Raw genomic sequence first — 18,330 nt, forward strand, 5'->3', positions numbered from 1 at the left:
ATATATATATGTGTGACCTTGAGAGGTCTGGGGAAGGGATGCTGTGGATTGTCTGATCCTCCTAGGTCTGAGGAAAGTGACCATGTGCTTGGACTGAGGCCTTGGACTTAAGCCTAGTGATTGAAGCCTGGGGATGGAGAAAACATGGAGGAACTTCAGCATGAAAAGGCAGCATGAGAAGCCTTCTCCTTTACGGAAGTTTGGTGATTTTCCCCCATTGAAATGGTAACTGCATCATCTTTTATCTTACAGCCAAGAGCTAACATCACGGACTGCCAGGTTCTCCATTTTTGGAGTCTGCAAAATCATGGATATCCTGTGCCCTAACCCTTTCTCCCAAAGTTGTTCAATAAAGTTTCTGCAAGTAAAAGATCATCGGCGTGGGCCTCAGATTTATCGATCGCCACTGCGGGAGCAGTAAGTGCTTTGGGGCCGCAATGGAACTGTGTACCCTAGGCAGGCCAGGAGGGCCTGATTCTAGCAGTGGCTCCTTAAGGGATGAGCGCTACATACGCTTTCAGAATTTCAATATCAAGTTTTACAAAAATAAACAAACACTATATTTTCATATAACTGCAGTCGGATATACTGACTGTGCTGTTTGGCAAGATTGTGTAATCATAAAACTAAAAAAGGTTCTATGTGTACATTTAACTGTTTGCCTGGAGTTCAGCTTTAGGTTCATCTAGGAAATTAACTACAGTGAGATAAATAATTAAACCCCATGATAATGTGTCATAAAATAACATTTTCTTTTAAAAATTCAGAACTCATATGAAACTGTGTACTCACATGTGGAGATTTTACACAGACATACTAACCAATACTGTAAATAAACAGTCCTTTTATAGGATCTTCTAATAGAGTTCCAGTGTGTAACAGCTCAACACGACTCGGCTGCATGGTAATGGAAGCTGCAATATTTAATGAGCTGTTCATATAGGAACTCTGTAGCATGGTATAGTACATATAAATAGTTAACAGACAAAGCAACGGTGTTGACCATGTCACAACTGACTAATGCTCCCCTTCCCTAAAGTCACACTAAACTCAAGAGTTAAATCTTAAAAATGCATTCAAGTATCTTAACTATTAACAAAAAATGTATCTTATTTGTGTATCACTCACCTGTAGATCCTCAAATCATCTCTGAATTCATACTGACATGGTCCTTCCTTCTGGAGGGTGGCTACTTTGTCCCCCATGGTCCCTGTGTGTGTTGTAAATTAGCCACCGCTCCAAGCTCACTCAATACAATCTCAAAACAAAGTAAAAAACTAAACATGAGATTGTAGTCCATAACGGGAGTGAGCTTGGAGCAGCGGCTACTTTACAACACACACAGGGAGCATGGGGAACAAAAGTAGCCACCCTCCAGAAGAAAGAACAGTGTCAGCATGAATTCAGAGATGATTTGAGGATCTACAGCCGAGTGATACACAAATAAGATACATTTATGAGAAGAAGAAGAAGAAGATTCTAGTCATGAGTGAAAACACTAGTGTAACAGCTTATGTTATCCAAGGAACTATACAACTGTGCTAAAAATGTAGGCGTAGTTTCCATTGGTGATTGTGTCATCCTCACCACATTGGTGCATTTATATGCAATTTATGAGAAGCAGATAGATACAGGGGCGGAACTACTGGTGGTGCAGCCGCCACCCAGGGCACTAGGCTGGGAGGCACTGACAGAGGTGGAGGTGAAGGAGGCCGGGGCAAAGCAGCGCCAGTCCGGCAGCCCAAGTAGTGCCAGTCTGGCGGGGGAGGCCAGGCCCAGCAGCGCCGTTCTGACGGTGGAGGAGGCTGGACCCCAGTAGTGCCAGTCTGGTGGTGCAGGAAGCCCAGCAGCAGGTAAGAGGAGCTGTGTGTGGGAAAAATACCTCGACCAGCCCACCTGAGACCCTGCAGAGCCCACCATAGAGAGTCTCCGTTGGCTGTGCAGGATCTATGGTGGGCTGGTCGGGGTCTTGGGGGGGGCTCTGCAGGATCTCCGGTGGGCTCTGCAGGGTCTCAGGTGGGTCCTGAGTCCAGTGCGTTACTAAGTCCAGAGTCCAGTGCTTTGCTAAGTCCAGAGTCTAGTGCACTCCTAAGTCCTGAGTTCAGTGCGTTACTAAGTCCTCAGTCCAGTGCTCCTAAGTCCTGAGTTGCTAGGTCCAGAGTCCAATCCATATACTGTCCTGCATTGCTGTAAAATCTATTGCTAGGATTTGTAGTCCCCCTACAGTCGGTGCCATTCTGCATTAGAGTGTAAGCTCCTCTGTACAAAAACTAATGTGGCTGGCTCAGTGTGCTCTGCACAGCACTGTAGTATATGTCAGAGCAATATAAATGTATAAAAATAGTGTGAGACTGTGGGGGGCACAATAGATTGTAAGCTCCTTTGGTTCAGAGAACGCCAGAGGGGTTTGGGGGCCAGTGAGATCTGCTCCCTTGGGAGGGGGGGCCCAGGATAAAATCTTGCACCAGGGCTCTTTATTCCTTAGGTCCGCCACTAGATAGATAGATAGATAGATAGATAGATAGATAGATAGATAGATAGATAGATAGATAGATAGATAGATAGATAGATAGATAGATAGATGGAAAGATCAACAGACGGATCTTGCATCACAACCAAATAGTTCATAAATTCTAATCTGTCCATCCACCGTCAATATTACTGACAATTTTGCCACTCATGTTTATCCCCAGCTTGCAGTAACCCTGTCCTGACCCACCCTAGAAAAAAAGCATATTTTTTGCATTTTCACCATTAGAGCCAGCTGCTTTTACATGTGCTGATACCCTGTTCTTTGAAATTCATATATCATGTAATCATAAGGTTTCATGTTACTGTAGCCATGAATAAAACAAAGTGAGGACTGCATAGCAGGGCTTTAGTTAAATGTTTAGTTTTCTTAAAGTACAATTCATGATAGAGGCAAAATCATTCATAACACAATAAACTCTTGTACTGGGGAAAATAAACACTTGGACAAGGTTTTGTTATGTTACCATCATTTCCATACAATGTTTTTTATTTTCTTTCATGCAAAAAGATAAACATTTTAAAGAGAAGTCATCATGTATGATTGTATAAATAAAAGGTATATGCTATACTATAAAAAGGAGATAATTGCTGGTTCAGTCACAGTAATAGTCAAGAAAGTGATTGACATAATAAAAATAAAAGCTGAACGAGCAGACTCCTCAGCAGGCTGAGCCTCTCTGCGATGCAGCAAGGGTCCACTTCAGGGTTGATAGACCACCAGCATCATTCAACCCACTTCTTGTAACTAAAGAGCCTCATAGGCCCCCCTCCTCGGCTGTGTTACCATAGCCCCCTGCACTAACAGTACAATGAACATTATTAATATTACCACGTCAGCAACGTTCTCTGCTTTCATGAGGACCACTTAGTACAGAAGAAGACATTAAGAGGATCCCGCATGTCACATGACTGGTCAGAAGACATTTTAAAATAATGATGTTCAATAAAAATCAACAAATTATTGCCGGGTGGAGGGTGGTGGGTGAACCCGACCAGCGGAGGGGGAGGGCAAAGTTATTAAAACTGGCCATACACATAGGTTTTTTCATTCAACCTGCTTGCTGAACAAAAAAATATAACAAATTCCTCCATCCACATTAACAGCTTGGATGGACGAATCTATTGCTGGACTATTGTATTGTGACAATGGCAGGCTTGCTCGGCCAAACATTTTGCATCCGGCTCTTATAATTTTCTGATCAAGGATGCCAGACATAAGGGTGCCAATAGGGCCACCCACTGAACAAATTTCATCAAGAACCAGTCAAAATTCCTACAGCTTTAATATTAACTTTGGATTAATTTTTCCAGTTCACTTATAGTACCACTGTGTGAATCTAGTATTCTAGCAGAGTGAATAATAGAGTCCACATCGTCAAATCACTCCAATCCATTGTTTTCTCAACTTAACCAACTAGCCTCTAGGCTTTGGATATACAGTGCAGGTTTTCCACAGACAATAGGATGCATGCTTACCTGGGTGACCCTGAGATTTGGCGTCATTTCCATGAGCCTGCATAGAGAAAAGAGATCTGGATTAGAAATAACAGAATGTGGACCTCAGAAGGATTTAGAATGTTATTAATGCATACGGTTATATGTGAAAGACAAGACCAAATGACGCAATTTACTGTCTTTAAATGTATTAAGAAATATATACTTTTGGCTAAACCTATTGGTATCCCTTTACTTTTTATCAGACCTAGGGAATCTTAACGTGAACCTGTTATCAAGAAATTGAGAAATTGGCAATGAATTGCATAGTCTTAAGAAGCAGTAAATGATTTTTAAAACAAGCCTTACTGACTTCTGTAGTTGCAGGCACTGTGGAGCAAATCATACAGTTTTCAGCCAAAGTAATTTAAGTCCCCAATTCAGCTCACACTGGCATCAGAGATTAGAAGCTGCTATGAAGGGGTACAGGAGGAGCTGCTGAGAGAATTACATTAGTTCTTCCACAGTGTCCGCATCTACAGAGGTCAGTGAGAATTATTTTATGCTCATGTACTGCTTGTTAATAATACATAAATATTTAATTGTCCACAGTTACACTCTAAGCCCAATTTTACTGTAAAGTCGGTGTGCAATGTCACTTAAATTTACCAAAGACATTACACATGCATTTACTTAAAGGAGAACTATGGGGTTAGGGCTTTTCCCCATAGTTCTCCTAAGGGTAACGGGAGGACACAAACTAGCGTCCTCCCGTTACCCAAAACTCAGTATACCGCGAGCTGCAGCTCGCGTTATACTGAGACGCCGCAGCTGAAACGGATCCCAACAATTATGTCTGGATCCGCCCAGCTGCATGAGTGACAGCTGGCTCTGCCTATCTAGAGGCAGAGCCAGATGTACCCGCCACCTCCACCATTTGTTCCGCCAGACAGCGCTGGAGGATCGGACAGGGGAGTGGAGAATCCAGTCTTTCCCCTGTCACGGCTCTCTGGAGTGACAGGATCGAGAAGTGAGCGAGCGCCGGTATGTGTTCGCTCACTTCCCGATATACTGAGCCGACCTGTGACACTTTCATTGTCACAGGTCGGCTCAGATTATGAGGCTGAGTGAAAAGCACTCACCTCATAATTCTCCTTTAAAGTATGACCTGAACTCAAAATGTAGGTGTATTTTCCATTGATGATTGTTTCACCCTCACTACTTTCACAATGGTGCGTTTATATGCAATTTAAGAGAAGCAGATAGATAAATTGACATGCAAGTAGGGAAGATGGCCAAAGGAAGCTGGAGAAGGAGAAAGCACAGCCAGCAGCTCCTCTCAGCTCTCACAACATCCCTGGCACTGGCTTGCTGACAGAAGTAATCACACTGCTTGCAGCATTCCTGTCAACCCAGCAGTAGCTGAGCCGGGGGGAACTCGGAGGTGACTAGCCCTTTGCCCCATGTCTTTTTTGGCTACAGATTTCAGAGTTCAGTTCCTCATTGAAAAATTATGATACAGATACCATTAATTTTAACATGTGTTTTAAGCTGATCGCTAGTGTAATACTCTGATTGCACATTCGACTGAGGATAGGGTGAATGGGACAAAAATAAAAACAACATACAATGAAAAGGTAAGAACTGTCTGAAATAAGAAACTGTAAGGTGTATGTGCAGCACTATGCTTGGCAATGACATTACTTTCTGAGTCACTCTCCCAAGGACCTTCCTCTGATTTCACTAGCTGCATTCTTGCCACAGGTTATTGACTTAGGAAAGGCAGCCAGGGTAACAGTATTTTCAGAAAGGAATTAGTAATCACATCCTCTATATTTCTCTCAGTATAAGTTTCCTTTAAAGGTTTCATTGGAAAAACATTCAGGACTTTGCTTGTACAACTGGAATACATCAGAGCCCCGCGACCACTTGTAAACTTCCTCTGGCTCCTTCACTGACAATTAATCACTAAAACGCGCAGTTTCGCTGTTTTACTGTGAAGTGTCTGTAGGGAGCCAGGTTTCCACATCCTTGAACAATCTACAGACAAAAAAAGCCAAAAATCTGCCGACTGGATCCGCTCCCATAAGTCTTGTAGAGAACAGTTACAAACAAACAATGTTTTCTGAACATTCATATTGGACACAAGGAAGTTAATTTTACAGAGACTGTGATGGATTTGGTCTTTACACAGCTAACATAATTGGAACTTGAAGGATAAAGGTAATGTAAATAAGTACTGTCTAATGCAGAAAAAGTCTACACTCATTTGATGGCTGGGGAGTAAGTGGATACAAAAAATAAAAGGGGATACTTTTATTCTAAAGTATCCTAAAACAGTACAATGGGAAATCATACCTGCACAATACGTGACTGTTTGTGGTTATTGATTTTTTAAAGTGCCCTGTAGCCAAAAAGGATTATAAACAAATCTTTCCTATGCTGGGTATCTTTAAAAAAATACGGTAACCCAAAGGGAAAATAGTTTTGTTGTAAAGAAAATCAATTTAATTGATCTATTTTGTAGTTCTGGCGTCACAGCAGAAAGGAAGTATAAAAGTCACAAGGTGCCATTTTTACCTACTTACCTTTCTGGTTTTTGTTCAGTAAAGTATTACAATATAATATTTTATATTGCACCAAGAATGAGAGGATAACATGATTTTTGAAGGTTTAAAAGCATTTTTGTCCTAATAGTAGCAGGGAGGGTTTTCATAAAAAGGCTGGTAACTTAAAAACTAGATGTGCCTTAAATCATTATAGAGATTATGTCACCTTGACCATGCAAGGGCAAACTCAGTATCACCTCTGTACACCTTCCAACTGTCCCTCATTAGAGGGACAGTCATTAGAGGGACAGTCCATCATTTGGAAGCCTCTATGTTCCTCTTTCCACCTCAGTTGTCCCTCTTTTTGGTCTGATATACAGATATCTATGAAAAGGTTCTACTTAGCTACTAAAAGTGTTATCCTGCACTGAAATCTTAACCTTATCTCTACTATACATTATCTTGTTTGTTATTACGAAAAGCCAGTATAAAGGAAATGTACTGGTGAGAAAAGGCCATTCTGATTTACCCAATTATTTTTGGCATATAAATCCTTAAAGAAGAGCTCCGGTCAGAAGAAAACTTAAAGGAGATTTATGGGATGAGTGAAATACACTCATCCCCATAGTTAGAGGCGACATGTGACACTGATGCTGTCGCAAGTCGGCTCTATTGATCGAGAAAGCTCACAATCTTCTTCCTGCAGAGACGAAGCTTTGTACACTTCACTTAACCAATCATGATCTAAGATAAATACTTTTTTGTTCAATTCCTTTGCAGATGATTCTGTATGGAAGGTAAACACGGCTTATTTACTAAGGTCTAAATGAGAAAGATTTTGCTGGACTTGGATTGCACTAAGGCTGTGATTGCTCTGACCACTGATCCTACACTAATATAGTTAATATTAGACTTTGCCATGAAGGTTTTATTCCATATTTTCTTTATATACATTCTTTATTTAAAGTGTTTGATACATAACACAAAAAGGAGTATCCAACAACAACAAATTCAAATATAAATAATCTGCTACCTATTACAATTTTCTTTGTTTATCGCATTACATTAACCAATTCTTATTCCATAATATGTTATATATTTACTTTATTTCTTGTTTTATGATATCCAATCTGACTCTTCTACATGAGCTATCTAGAATACTCTTTGTGGATTGCTCAGAAACAGTTAGAAACTAGAGACATTTCAGAAAGGAAAGAAGAAAGTCCTCCCACACCATCTGGATAAAAAAATATTTGAGCCCCAATACTTGGGTTCATCGTAAAAAATAAATTAAGCTTAGCCGGAACTGCAGAAGATCCAGGGGGAGCAGGAAAAGACAAGGAGGGAGATAAAATAAGAAAGGGAAACACAGATGGTTAAAGTGATATTGACCACCTCCCGTCCGCTGAATGTTGAAAGACGGCCGGGCGGGAGTCTTCTGGATGCGGGTGGGCGTCTTTAGACGTTCTTCAGGCCCGTGCTCTCTAGCGCGCGCCCCCTCGCGTGCATGAGTGAGAAATCGTCGGAATTTAAAACGGCCAGCGATGAGCGTTTACATACAAGCGGTCCGGCGTCTGTAAAGACGCACGATCGCTTGTATGCTGCATGTCAGGGTGCGGTCCCCCCCACACTTACCTCTCCTATATGTCCCTGCGCCGTCCCTGCGATCCCGGGCGTCCATCCGGGACCGGCAGTGTGGCTCCGTGCATAGAGAACGGAGGGAGGTCATTAAACGACCTCCCTCCGATCTCCTTCCCGATGTCTGAATGCAGGAAGTGATGTTTACTACATCACTTCCGCATTCCTCTGTCACTCTCCGGTACAGAAACCAGAGAGAAGCTGCTGAAGCAGATCTGTGCTTCATCAGCTTCTCTGGGGATCCCTAGGTGACATTAGGTTCTTAGAGACCCCTGATGTCTCCATAAAGGGGACCTGTCACTGTAATTTAATATCACTTAGGGGGATACTTATCCCTTTATGTGATAACAATAAAGTTAAGTGTAAAAAAAAAAAAAGTAAAAAAATGACTCACAAAATAAATATAAATTACACACACAAAAAAACAAAAACCCCACAAACATTTTTTTCAAGTCCCCCACCCCCACATAGATTCATGCTTTAGGTGTGCCTAAACGCAAAAACAATGATTGCACCAATTACACCGCACATGTTACATATCGCCGCCAATGTCGCAGTGAGTACAGTATACTGTGAGTGAGTACTGTGAGTACAGTCGCATTGTGTACAGTATATTTGTATGTTCTGGATTTATTACTGAAAATACATATAAGCGTTTAATACTACTGTAAACATGTTTGATATGTGTGTTCATTGTAAGGGTAACCTGCACTAAGAGAAAGGCTGTGTGAATCCCCACTAGGTAGCTTACCCTTCTCTATTTTTTCTGGAGACCACTATCGCTGAGACAGAGATGAAAAATCTTCATGTTGTCACCAGAACAAGAGGTGAGGGAAAATCCAAATCCAAAGGGGACATTTGTTTCAGTGACAGCTGGCGATAAGTGGAATTCTCTGTACTTAGTAGGGAATTCATTTCACTTCCTGTTGCATCAATGTGACAAAACGCAAAGGGGGATCTTCCCAATGTGAAACAGACAGCAAAAAATACAGGTGAAACTCGAATAATTAGAATATCGTGCAAAAGTAATTGCAGTAAATGCTGCAAAAGGGGCCCAAAACCAAGTACTGAATACATATGCATGCTTGTACTTTTCAGAGGTCCGATATTGTTCTATGTACAATCCTTGTTTTATTGATTGCATGCAATAATCTACTTTTTTGAGGTTGTGGATTTGGGGTTCTTGGGGTTTCCATGAGCTGTAAGCCATAATCATCACAATTATGACAAATCACGGCTTGAACTATCTTGCTTTGCATGTAATCAGTCTATCTCATATATTAGTTTCACCTTTTAAGTTGCCTTAGTGAAATAAATGAACTTTGCACGATTAATTAATTATTCGAGTTTCACCTGTAAACCAGGAACTTACTTAATCCATCCAAATCTATGCAAAACATTAACACCTGAACTGTATAGGTTTCCTGGGTCAGTGTCAAAGTAATTTCCTTTCATCCAAACATGTATTCAGATATTTAACTGCTACCCCTATGCTTGCTTTGTACTTCCTACAATGTGTGGGACCAGCTGTGCTGCATGAACAGCCATTGACTTATGTGGAAGGCTGCATGGAAATGCAGCTGAATTTACATTGTACGTATTCAGGCGTCTGTGTGCATGAGCCCTAAAGGCAGGGCTGTAGCTACCATGGGGCGAGTGAGGCACTCGCCTCAGGCGCAGCTCAGAGGGGGCGCAGCCAGGCTGCACCCTCTTGCCATGGCGAGCACAGAGCGCCATTGGCAACAGGAGCGCCATGCAGCCAACACAGTCGCAGTTCAGCAGGGAGAAGAGGAGCAGCACAGGCTCCAGCTTCTCCTCGGATCCCCGCTGCTCTCCCCCACCTGTAAGTTCAGAGGACTCTGTGTCCTCAATCTCTTTTTCTATATTCAAAAGGAAAACGTCAGGGGTCTGTTTAGACCTCTGATATTTCCTCAAAGCCCCCCAACAGTAGAACAAATTAAAAATGGAAACAAAATGTTTTCATTAGTTTTGTCAAACGAAACAAATTTTTATGCTATTTTGGATTTTGCCACCAGCGCATGAGCACCGCCATCCTGCAGGAGGGGAGCATGACGTCACATACTGCACACGTCTGTTGGGAGCACAATTTTCTGTTCTTGCCTCGGGTGCAAAAGGAGCTAGCTACGGCTCTGCCTAAAGATGTCAAGAGACAGCAGGATTTGCTGGCGGATACAAATGTCAGTAGTCACTGATGTTGGTGTCAGTTCTGGACATAGCGCCCAAGGTGCACTCAGAGGAGGTCTCTATTAGTACTTTCATTTCCTGACAGATATAGTGCTCTGAGAGAGCTTCAACATTGCTCCCTACTATCCCTCAATTGGAGGGACTGTCCCTCTTTAGGGACCAAACCCCTCTGTTCCTATTTTCTCCTCAGTTGTCCCTCTTTTCGTTCGAATGTATTATCCTGTATAGTGTATGGTGCTGGGTGGTTACATCTCTCTGGCATCCCACCCAGCTCACTGATATCACTGGTTGCCAGGAGCTCGGAGGGACGTTGGCCAGAGTCCACAGCTCAGCTCCTGGCAATCAGTGATGTCAGTGAGCTGGAGGGGATCCGGACCAGAGCATCTCAGGTTGCTAAGAAATCTTAGCAACGGGATGCCCTGGCCGGGAAGGGGCTGGCATGGGGGGGCGATAGGCATACCTGTAGAGATGCCGCCTGTGGCAACTGCCTCATTATAGGGATGACAGGAGTGTCCTTTTTACTAAAGCAGTGGTTCTCAACCTGTGTAATCTCAGGACCCACATTTGTCCATGGTCATTAGGTCGCGACCCAAGTTGCACTGCAATGGAATACACGGCATTAGGGTATCGCACATTCCGATGCAGGTGTACAAACTGTGGGTGGGAGGTGCGTTTTGGGTACCATTCAAATGAATGGCAACGCAGGTATCCCAATTCCCCCGGACACTCCGGGAGCAAACTAGCGATTGCACCCGCCCACTGCTGCTGTCAATCAGCAGAGGGGGACCTGAAGTTATCGATCAGGTCCTCTTCTAGTGATTGACAGCAGCAGAGGGCGGGTGCAATAGGTAGTCTGCTATTGAATATTGAAAATTGAAATAGCTAATAGCAATCTAGCTATTCATTCCTATGCTGGGTTTTTTTTTTTTTTATTCTGACGACAGCAGCTGTCAAAATACAATAAAAAAAAACCTGCAGATAGTAAAGAAGCTATTGCTTCCCGTGCTATTGGCCATCATTTCAGGGAGGGAGGATGGGTGGGGGGCAGAGGGCAGAGGGCACCTCCCTGAAATGAGAAGGGCACCTCCCTGAAATTGCTTTTTTCAGGTTGGGATCCCTGATCAACACACCAGAACGCGTGGTAGGTGCGATTGCGTGGTACAGTGCGTTAATCACATGGTACTATGTGATTAATGCACTCTACTAGTGTGAGTAGGCCCTCACAAACACTGACTTACATACACACCCACAGACACAATCTCACACACTCACAGGCATTCTCACACACACTACAAAAAATTTTCAATTTTTTTAAGGTCCACTCAGTCTCCTTACCTTACGAGAACTGGAGAGGATCCTCAGCCTGGGGTCCATAGGCTGCTGTGTTGTGACGGAGCTCCATCCATATGTTCATTGCTTGTACAACCCCCTTGCGTGCCCTGTAGAGATGTCGGGAACCAGAATGTGATGTCACACCGTTCCAGGCACCTCTACAGGACACATGAGGGAGCTGTAAGCAATGCACGTATGGACGGAACTCCCTTGCGGCCATTGCCCCATCCCATCCCACTTTAAGCAGACACTCGGCACCAGGCAGCATATTTGGAATAGTTGCATGGTAAAGAACTGACAGTGCTGCGCTAGAGGGAGGCAGAGGAGCCTCTTACCAAGAAAAGTGAAAGGCATGCGGCGACCCACTGAACACAGTTGTTAGCCTTCCCATGTGCACCCTGCTACCAAGGCTGGTTAAACATTTATGCGGTTACCATCTATTTCTACTTCCACGGAACACTGGGTCATGACCCACCAGTTGAGAGGCAAGGTACTAAAAGGTGTCCCTCTTTCTCTTCTCAGACTATTGTATAGCCCCTAAAGATATCCAAAGTCCTATTATTTATTACTTGTACAAATCTAATATAGATGTCTGTGCACAATGAAGCATAATAGCTAAATACTGCACTTCCAGAATGTTTAGAAAGACAGCACTTTATCGGCCCAGTGTTGCCAATGTATCTATTTTAATATTGACACATGTGATTTACACGGTTCTATAGCTGATTAAATCCAGGTAAAGCTCGGATTGAATCTAATTCAACCTCCATAACTTAGAAATGTCAGTAATTAAAGATATCATATTGGTTATTCTGATCATGTCATTATGGTCACTAACAAATGTATTAAAGTGCTAAACTGAATATGTTACCGTAAGACATATGACAAACATTTCCCCCAAAGCAGCTACCTAGACGTGGACAAAGTGAACCAGACTTGTGACTAACTCAGGGTGAAAGAACAGAATGATCACAGATATCACATTGTGTTACTTAGGCCATAATGAGCTGTGCCTGTGACTGTATGTATGTGACCCTAGCTTCATCCAGTTTAGTCTGATTTTATTGGCAAAAATATTCTGTTCATATGTTTCCTTTTCTAAGATTTGTCCTTCTGTAGATACACTATATTGCCAAAAGTATTGGGATGCCTGCCTTTACACGCACATTAACTTCAATGGCATGCCAGTCTTAGTCAGCAGGGTTCAATATTGAGTTGGCCCACCTTTTGCAGTTATAACAGCATCAACTCTTCTGGGAAGGTGTCCACAAGGTTTAGGAGTGTGTCTATGAGAATGTTTGACCATTCTTTAAGAAGCGCATCTCCGCTCTAATTCATCCCAAAGGTGTTCTATCGGGATGCGGTCAGGACTAATCAAGTTCCTCCACCCCAAACTTGCTCCTCCATGTCTTTATGGACCTTGCTTTGTGCACTGGTGTGCAGCATGTTGGAACAGGAAGGGGCCATCCCCAAACTGTTCCCACAAAGTTGGGAGAATTAAATTGTCCAAAATGTCTTGGTATGCTGATGCCTTCAGAGTTCCCTTCACTGGAACTAAGGGGTCAAGCCCAACCCCTGAAAAACAACCCCACACCATAATCCCCCCTCCAGCAAACTTTACACTTGGCACAATGCAGTCAGGCAAGTACCGTTCTCCTGGCAACCGCCACCCCAGACACGTTTATCGTATTGCCAGACAGAAAAGTGTGATTCGTCACTCCCTAGAACACGTCTCCACTTCTCTAGAGTTCAGTGGTGGTGTGCTTTACACCACTGCATCCGATGCTTTGCATTGCACTTGGTGATGTAAGACTTGGATGCAGCTGCTTGGCCATGGAAACCCATTCCATGAAGCTCTCTACTCACTGTTGTTGTGCCAATCTGAAGGCCACACGAAGTTTGGAGGTCTGTAGCTATTGACTCTGCAGACAGTTGGCAACTTCTGAGCACTGTGCGCTTCAGCATGCACTGACACCGCTCTGTCATTTTACGTGGCCTACCACTTCGTGGCTGAGTTGCTGTTGTTCCCAGTTGCCTCCACTTTGTTATAATACCACTAACAGTTGACCGTTGAATATTTAGTAATAAGGAAATTTCACGGAACACCTGAATCCAATGATTTGGAGGGGTGTCCCAATACTTTTGGCAATATAGTGTAACTTTTAAAGTCAATGCAGCAATGTACCATCACAGTTATAGGTGCTGTCATACATGCTATTCTTAAATATCAGCTGTCAAATTCCACCTCCTCCTATGAGTGACATGGCATAGAAAAGTCATGTCTCATCTGTGACTTCCAAAGCCACATAGACAGGAGAATTCTGCGCCCCCTTATTTGCATGCATAAGTAATTGATATTCCCATAGTTCAGCACAGCTGTGGTCCCTTCAATAACACTGTAGTTTCTAACATGGCAGGTTCTCTTATATGGCAAATTACAAATCCTCTGTAAGGTAAAACAGTTAACATACAGTATTTGTATTTCAACTGTCCCACTTTAAAGACAAACTTCTGGCAAACTACTAAATAAACAGATAAAACACAGATATAAAAGCTGTTTTACCTACCAAAGGATTTGCATTCCTGTTCATCCATTCCTGAGATATACACAGTTCTGCCACACCATCTAGCACAGGGGTGGCAAACCTCGGCACCCCAGCTGTTTTGGAACTACAACTCCCATGAGGCATTGCAAGGCTCTGACAGCCACAGACATAACTCCCAGAGGCAGATGCATGTTGGGATTTGTAGTTTTGGCACAGCTGGAGTGCCAAGGTTCGCCACCACTGATCTAGCAGGACAGGAGATCTGATTTTTTTTCTGAAGAAAAAATCAAATCTTAACCCTTGCAGTGGTGCTACCCCCGCACTGCAAGGGTTAAGGGTTTGTTTTGTCTAGGGAGCTAAAATAACAGAGTTATACTCATCTGAACCACAATCCCGACTGGCTCCTAGACTGCTCCCTTCAGCCTGACTCCTCCTCCACTCCAGCAGTCTAAGGTCCAGTGAGTCATCACATACAATACACTGTATAGGACATGAGGACACCGAGAAACATTTCATTGCTGGAGCGGAGGAGGAGACAGGCTGGAGGGTGTTAGAGCAAGCTTGCATTGTGGTTCTGATGAGTATATCTCTGTTATTTTAGCTCCCAATCACAACAAGCACTTAACCCTTGCAGCGCAGGTGTAGACCCACTTCAAAGGTTAAGATTTGCTTTGCCCGGAGTTCCGCTTTGAGTAACACTTACAGGCCCTTTCCCTCCCCCAGACTTTGATTGGACAGTGAAAGGAGAAGCAGCAGTGTGACAAGCACATTTCTCTGCTCTCTCCTCCTATTAGCATGTTCCTTGTTAGCACATGAGCACTGCAGCAAAACTGATTGGCTCTGTTTGCTGCTTTGTCCTCTCCTAGTGTAAAAGGATTGCAGGAGGTCGAGGTCAGGTCAAATTCGGGTACTTACTAGTTGCTTTCAAAATGATACATTTAAATGATTAATATTAATTTATATTAATTAACACAGAGCTGCATCAGTTTGTGTATTTGGATAACTGGCGGCATCTTTAAGCACACATAAAAAAGAAGCATACAGAAACAGGGAGAGAAGGCTATAGAGAGGACACAGTGATCTAAGCCAGATATATTTGACAAATTTCTGTTTACTGACCAGCCAAGAAACGACAGAACCTAATTGGTAAATATGAGCATGTTTGTTTTCAGGCAGAAGCCTTCAGGCATGACCGGTATAAATCTTACTGTATGTTCTTATGTGGAGCGAGCTGGCTGAGATCCATCCCAGCATATGGAAGTATTACATCCGGCTATACATAGGAACAATAAACAAAAAAGATGAATGGGGATAGAAAATGGAAAAACTCCCACACCTTATTCCACGCACAGGAAAAACGCTGGATCTCTTTTCATATGTACAGAACGGCATCAACGTCCCAAAAATCACATACCACTGAATCCAAATACTTTATAACTTCAAAAACCGCACGATGATAAAAAAAAAACAAAGGCAGACCTGACCATTGTGCCGGCCAAATGAAATTAAACACCCGTCTCTGCCTGGATCCAGGGATTCCAGGGTCATTGCCGATCACTGGGGATTGATCGGATAACAAACAAGCTATAAAGAGTGACACACAGAAATCCTTTCACAGCCAGATGCCGGAATTGTTTTCCTACACTTGCAGCGCATGTTAGCAGCACATACACTGATATATCACTTGATTGTGTATGGTTGGTTGCATTTAGCACACTGTTACATACTTCTTACAATTCTTGATTTTGTTTGTATCACTGATCCTGTGATTATGTGACTCATTATATTTTACAATATTTATATTTTACAGGATTATTCGCAAAAGGGTGAAGAGTTTGGAGAAGGCAGGAGAAGTGACAATCTAGGTCAAACTAACTGATTTGTAAACATTCTCCAATTCATCTCACTTTCCAGTTCAGTTATGTTGTCCTAGATTGTTCTCTTCTCCTGCCTTCTCCAAACTCTTCACCCTTTTGTGAATAGCCCTCTTAGTTTTTATACACTTATAATTAGGTTTATGGGTTTTACGGCTTGTTCACACCATGTGTGGTGCGTGTAGATGCATTTTGGTGCATTCCAGATTAAAAACAATAGTGCATGCAGTACTTTTTTTTAAAACGTTCTGGAACTGAACGCAGTTTGCCTCCATGCAGGAGCTTCCTGTATTAAGACCGGTCACTGCTCCTCTCTCTCCTAGTGTAATAGTGACTGGTCTTGTATCTGCCCCCTCCTGTAGTGGGTGGGGCCTGCTAGGTCCCTCCCACAGCTCTGTTCTCTGCACAGGCTATTTAAAGCACATTGATGATGTGACTGTTACAAGGTAATATCTGAGTTTGTTGGTGCACACAAAGTGGATTTATATCCTTTGTGGCTATCGAAAAATGTATTTAAATTAAATCTTTTGTGCCCAGAGTTTAGCGTTAACCACTTCAGGACCGGCCACCGTCAAAAAACGTCCTGTCCTATCGTTTTAAACAGCCGGCGATGGCTGCTCAGATACAAGGGATCCAGCGTCTATACAGCTGCCAGATCGCTGTCCCCCATGCGGGCCCGGGACCGGCAGAGCAAGTCTCCTCTGACAGATTGGAGGGAGATCAGCAAGCTTCCAGCCGTTGATCTCTCATCCGATCATTGGACCCGGAAGTAAATCGCTTCCGGTGTCACTGTGTACATTCTCTGGCTCGTAGAGCCAGGAGAAGAAGCTGGAAAAAGCAGATCTTCTTTGGAGTCCTCAGGTCACATTAGGGTCTGAAACACCCTTGATGTCTCCATAAAGAGGGCCTGTCACATTATATTTGCTATTACATAGGGGACTTGTTATCCCCCTATGTGATAGCAATAAAGTTGAGTGTGAAAAAAAAATAAAGTAACATATAAAAAAAAAAAAGAAAAATTTAAAGTCCCCTGTCCCATACGTGCCAGCACATACAAAGCATGCATTGGGTGCGCCAACGTGCAAAAACAAAAATTGTGCCACACATATCGCTGCAGTAAAAGCTTTTAAAGCGTCCCCTATGGGAAATGATGGGTATTGTAGTTTTTTGCGGTTTCACAGGCAAACGCAATTTTAAAGCTTGACATGTTTGGTATCTATTTACCCAGCGTGACCCCATCTTTTATAAACAGATAAACATTTGCGAAAATACTTTGCAACTAGCATCTTTTTATTCTACAGGGCCTCTGCTTTCAGAAAATATATCATTGTTTGATGGTCTGAAGCTGTTTTCTAGCCAAAAATTCAGATTTTATCATGTGTGTGCAAATATTAAGAAACTGCTCCGGACAGCAAGTGGTTAAGGAAAACACATTGACATTGATGGGGTTCATCAAGTGCATAGTCACATCAGTCCCTGCCCTCAAGGAGCTTACACTCTAAGGTCCCTATCCCCACATTCATACATACACACACATACGAGGGCCGATTTAGACAGGAGCCAATTAACCTACTCAGGCCCGGATTCCCCACAAGGCCACCGAGGCCCGGCCTCGGGGCGGCAGGGCGCAGAGGGGTGGCAGCGGTGTCCTTGTGGGGAAGTTGCCCTCTCTACATTCAGTCCTGCTTTGTACAAGTAGGACTGAATGTAGAGTGAGGCAGATGATTTTCGCTTACATGTAAAATCGGTGATTTCGCCAATTTCACAAAAAAACAGTGTGCAGCCTTCTCCCCTCCCCCCTGCACTTACCTCTCTCCTTTGGTTCTGTCCTCCGCCGGCGAGTCCCGAGTCTCTGACTGCCGTGATCAAAGCAGGAGGGTTAAAGGTAACCCTGCCGCTCCGTGTAGACAGTGAGAGGGGAGAGCTGTGCTCTTCTTTTCTCACCTCTCACAGGAGTTCCAGCACAGTACTGTGCTAGAACTCCTGTATTGGAGGTGACAGGGTCAATAAAGAGAACCTGTCACCTCCAATTGCTATTACACAGGGGATTGTTTTCTCCGGTGTCATTGCAATAAAGTTAGGTGGAAAAAAAATGTAATTGATAAAACATTTAAATAAATAAAAATAAAAAAATCTGAAATAATTAAATAAAATAATAAAAAGGTAATTAAAAAGTAAAAAAAATAAACAAATTATAAAAAAATAAGAAAATAATTATAA

At 42.9% G+C, this 18,330-nt stretch overlaps 1 protein-coding gene across 1 annotated transcript in view; it reads right to left on the reverse strand.

The window, feature by feature from the left end:
* ADGRD1 (adhesion G protein-coupled receptor D1) overlaps nucleotides 1–18,330 on the reverse strand; it is a 486,234-nt gene that overhangs the window by 418,049 nt on the left and 49,855 nt on the right. The window contains exon 5 of the mRNA XM_018566815.1: nucleotides 4,009–4,045. Coding sequence (XP_018422317.1) covers nucleotides 4,009–4,045 — 37 coding nt within the window. The remainder of the gene's footprint in view (nucleotides 1–4,008; nucleotides 4,046–18,330) is intronic.

This window comes from Nanorana parkeri, unplaced genomic scaffold (assembly GCF_000935625.1).
Source record: "Nanorana parkeri isolate BGI_ZX_2015 unplaced genomic scaffold, ASM93562v1 scaffold978, whole genome shotgun sequence".
Lineage (NCBI taxonomy): Eukaryota > Metazoa > Chordata > Amphibia > Anura > Dicroglossidae > Nanorana > Nanorana parkeri.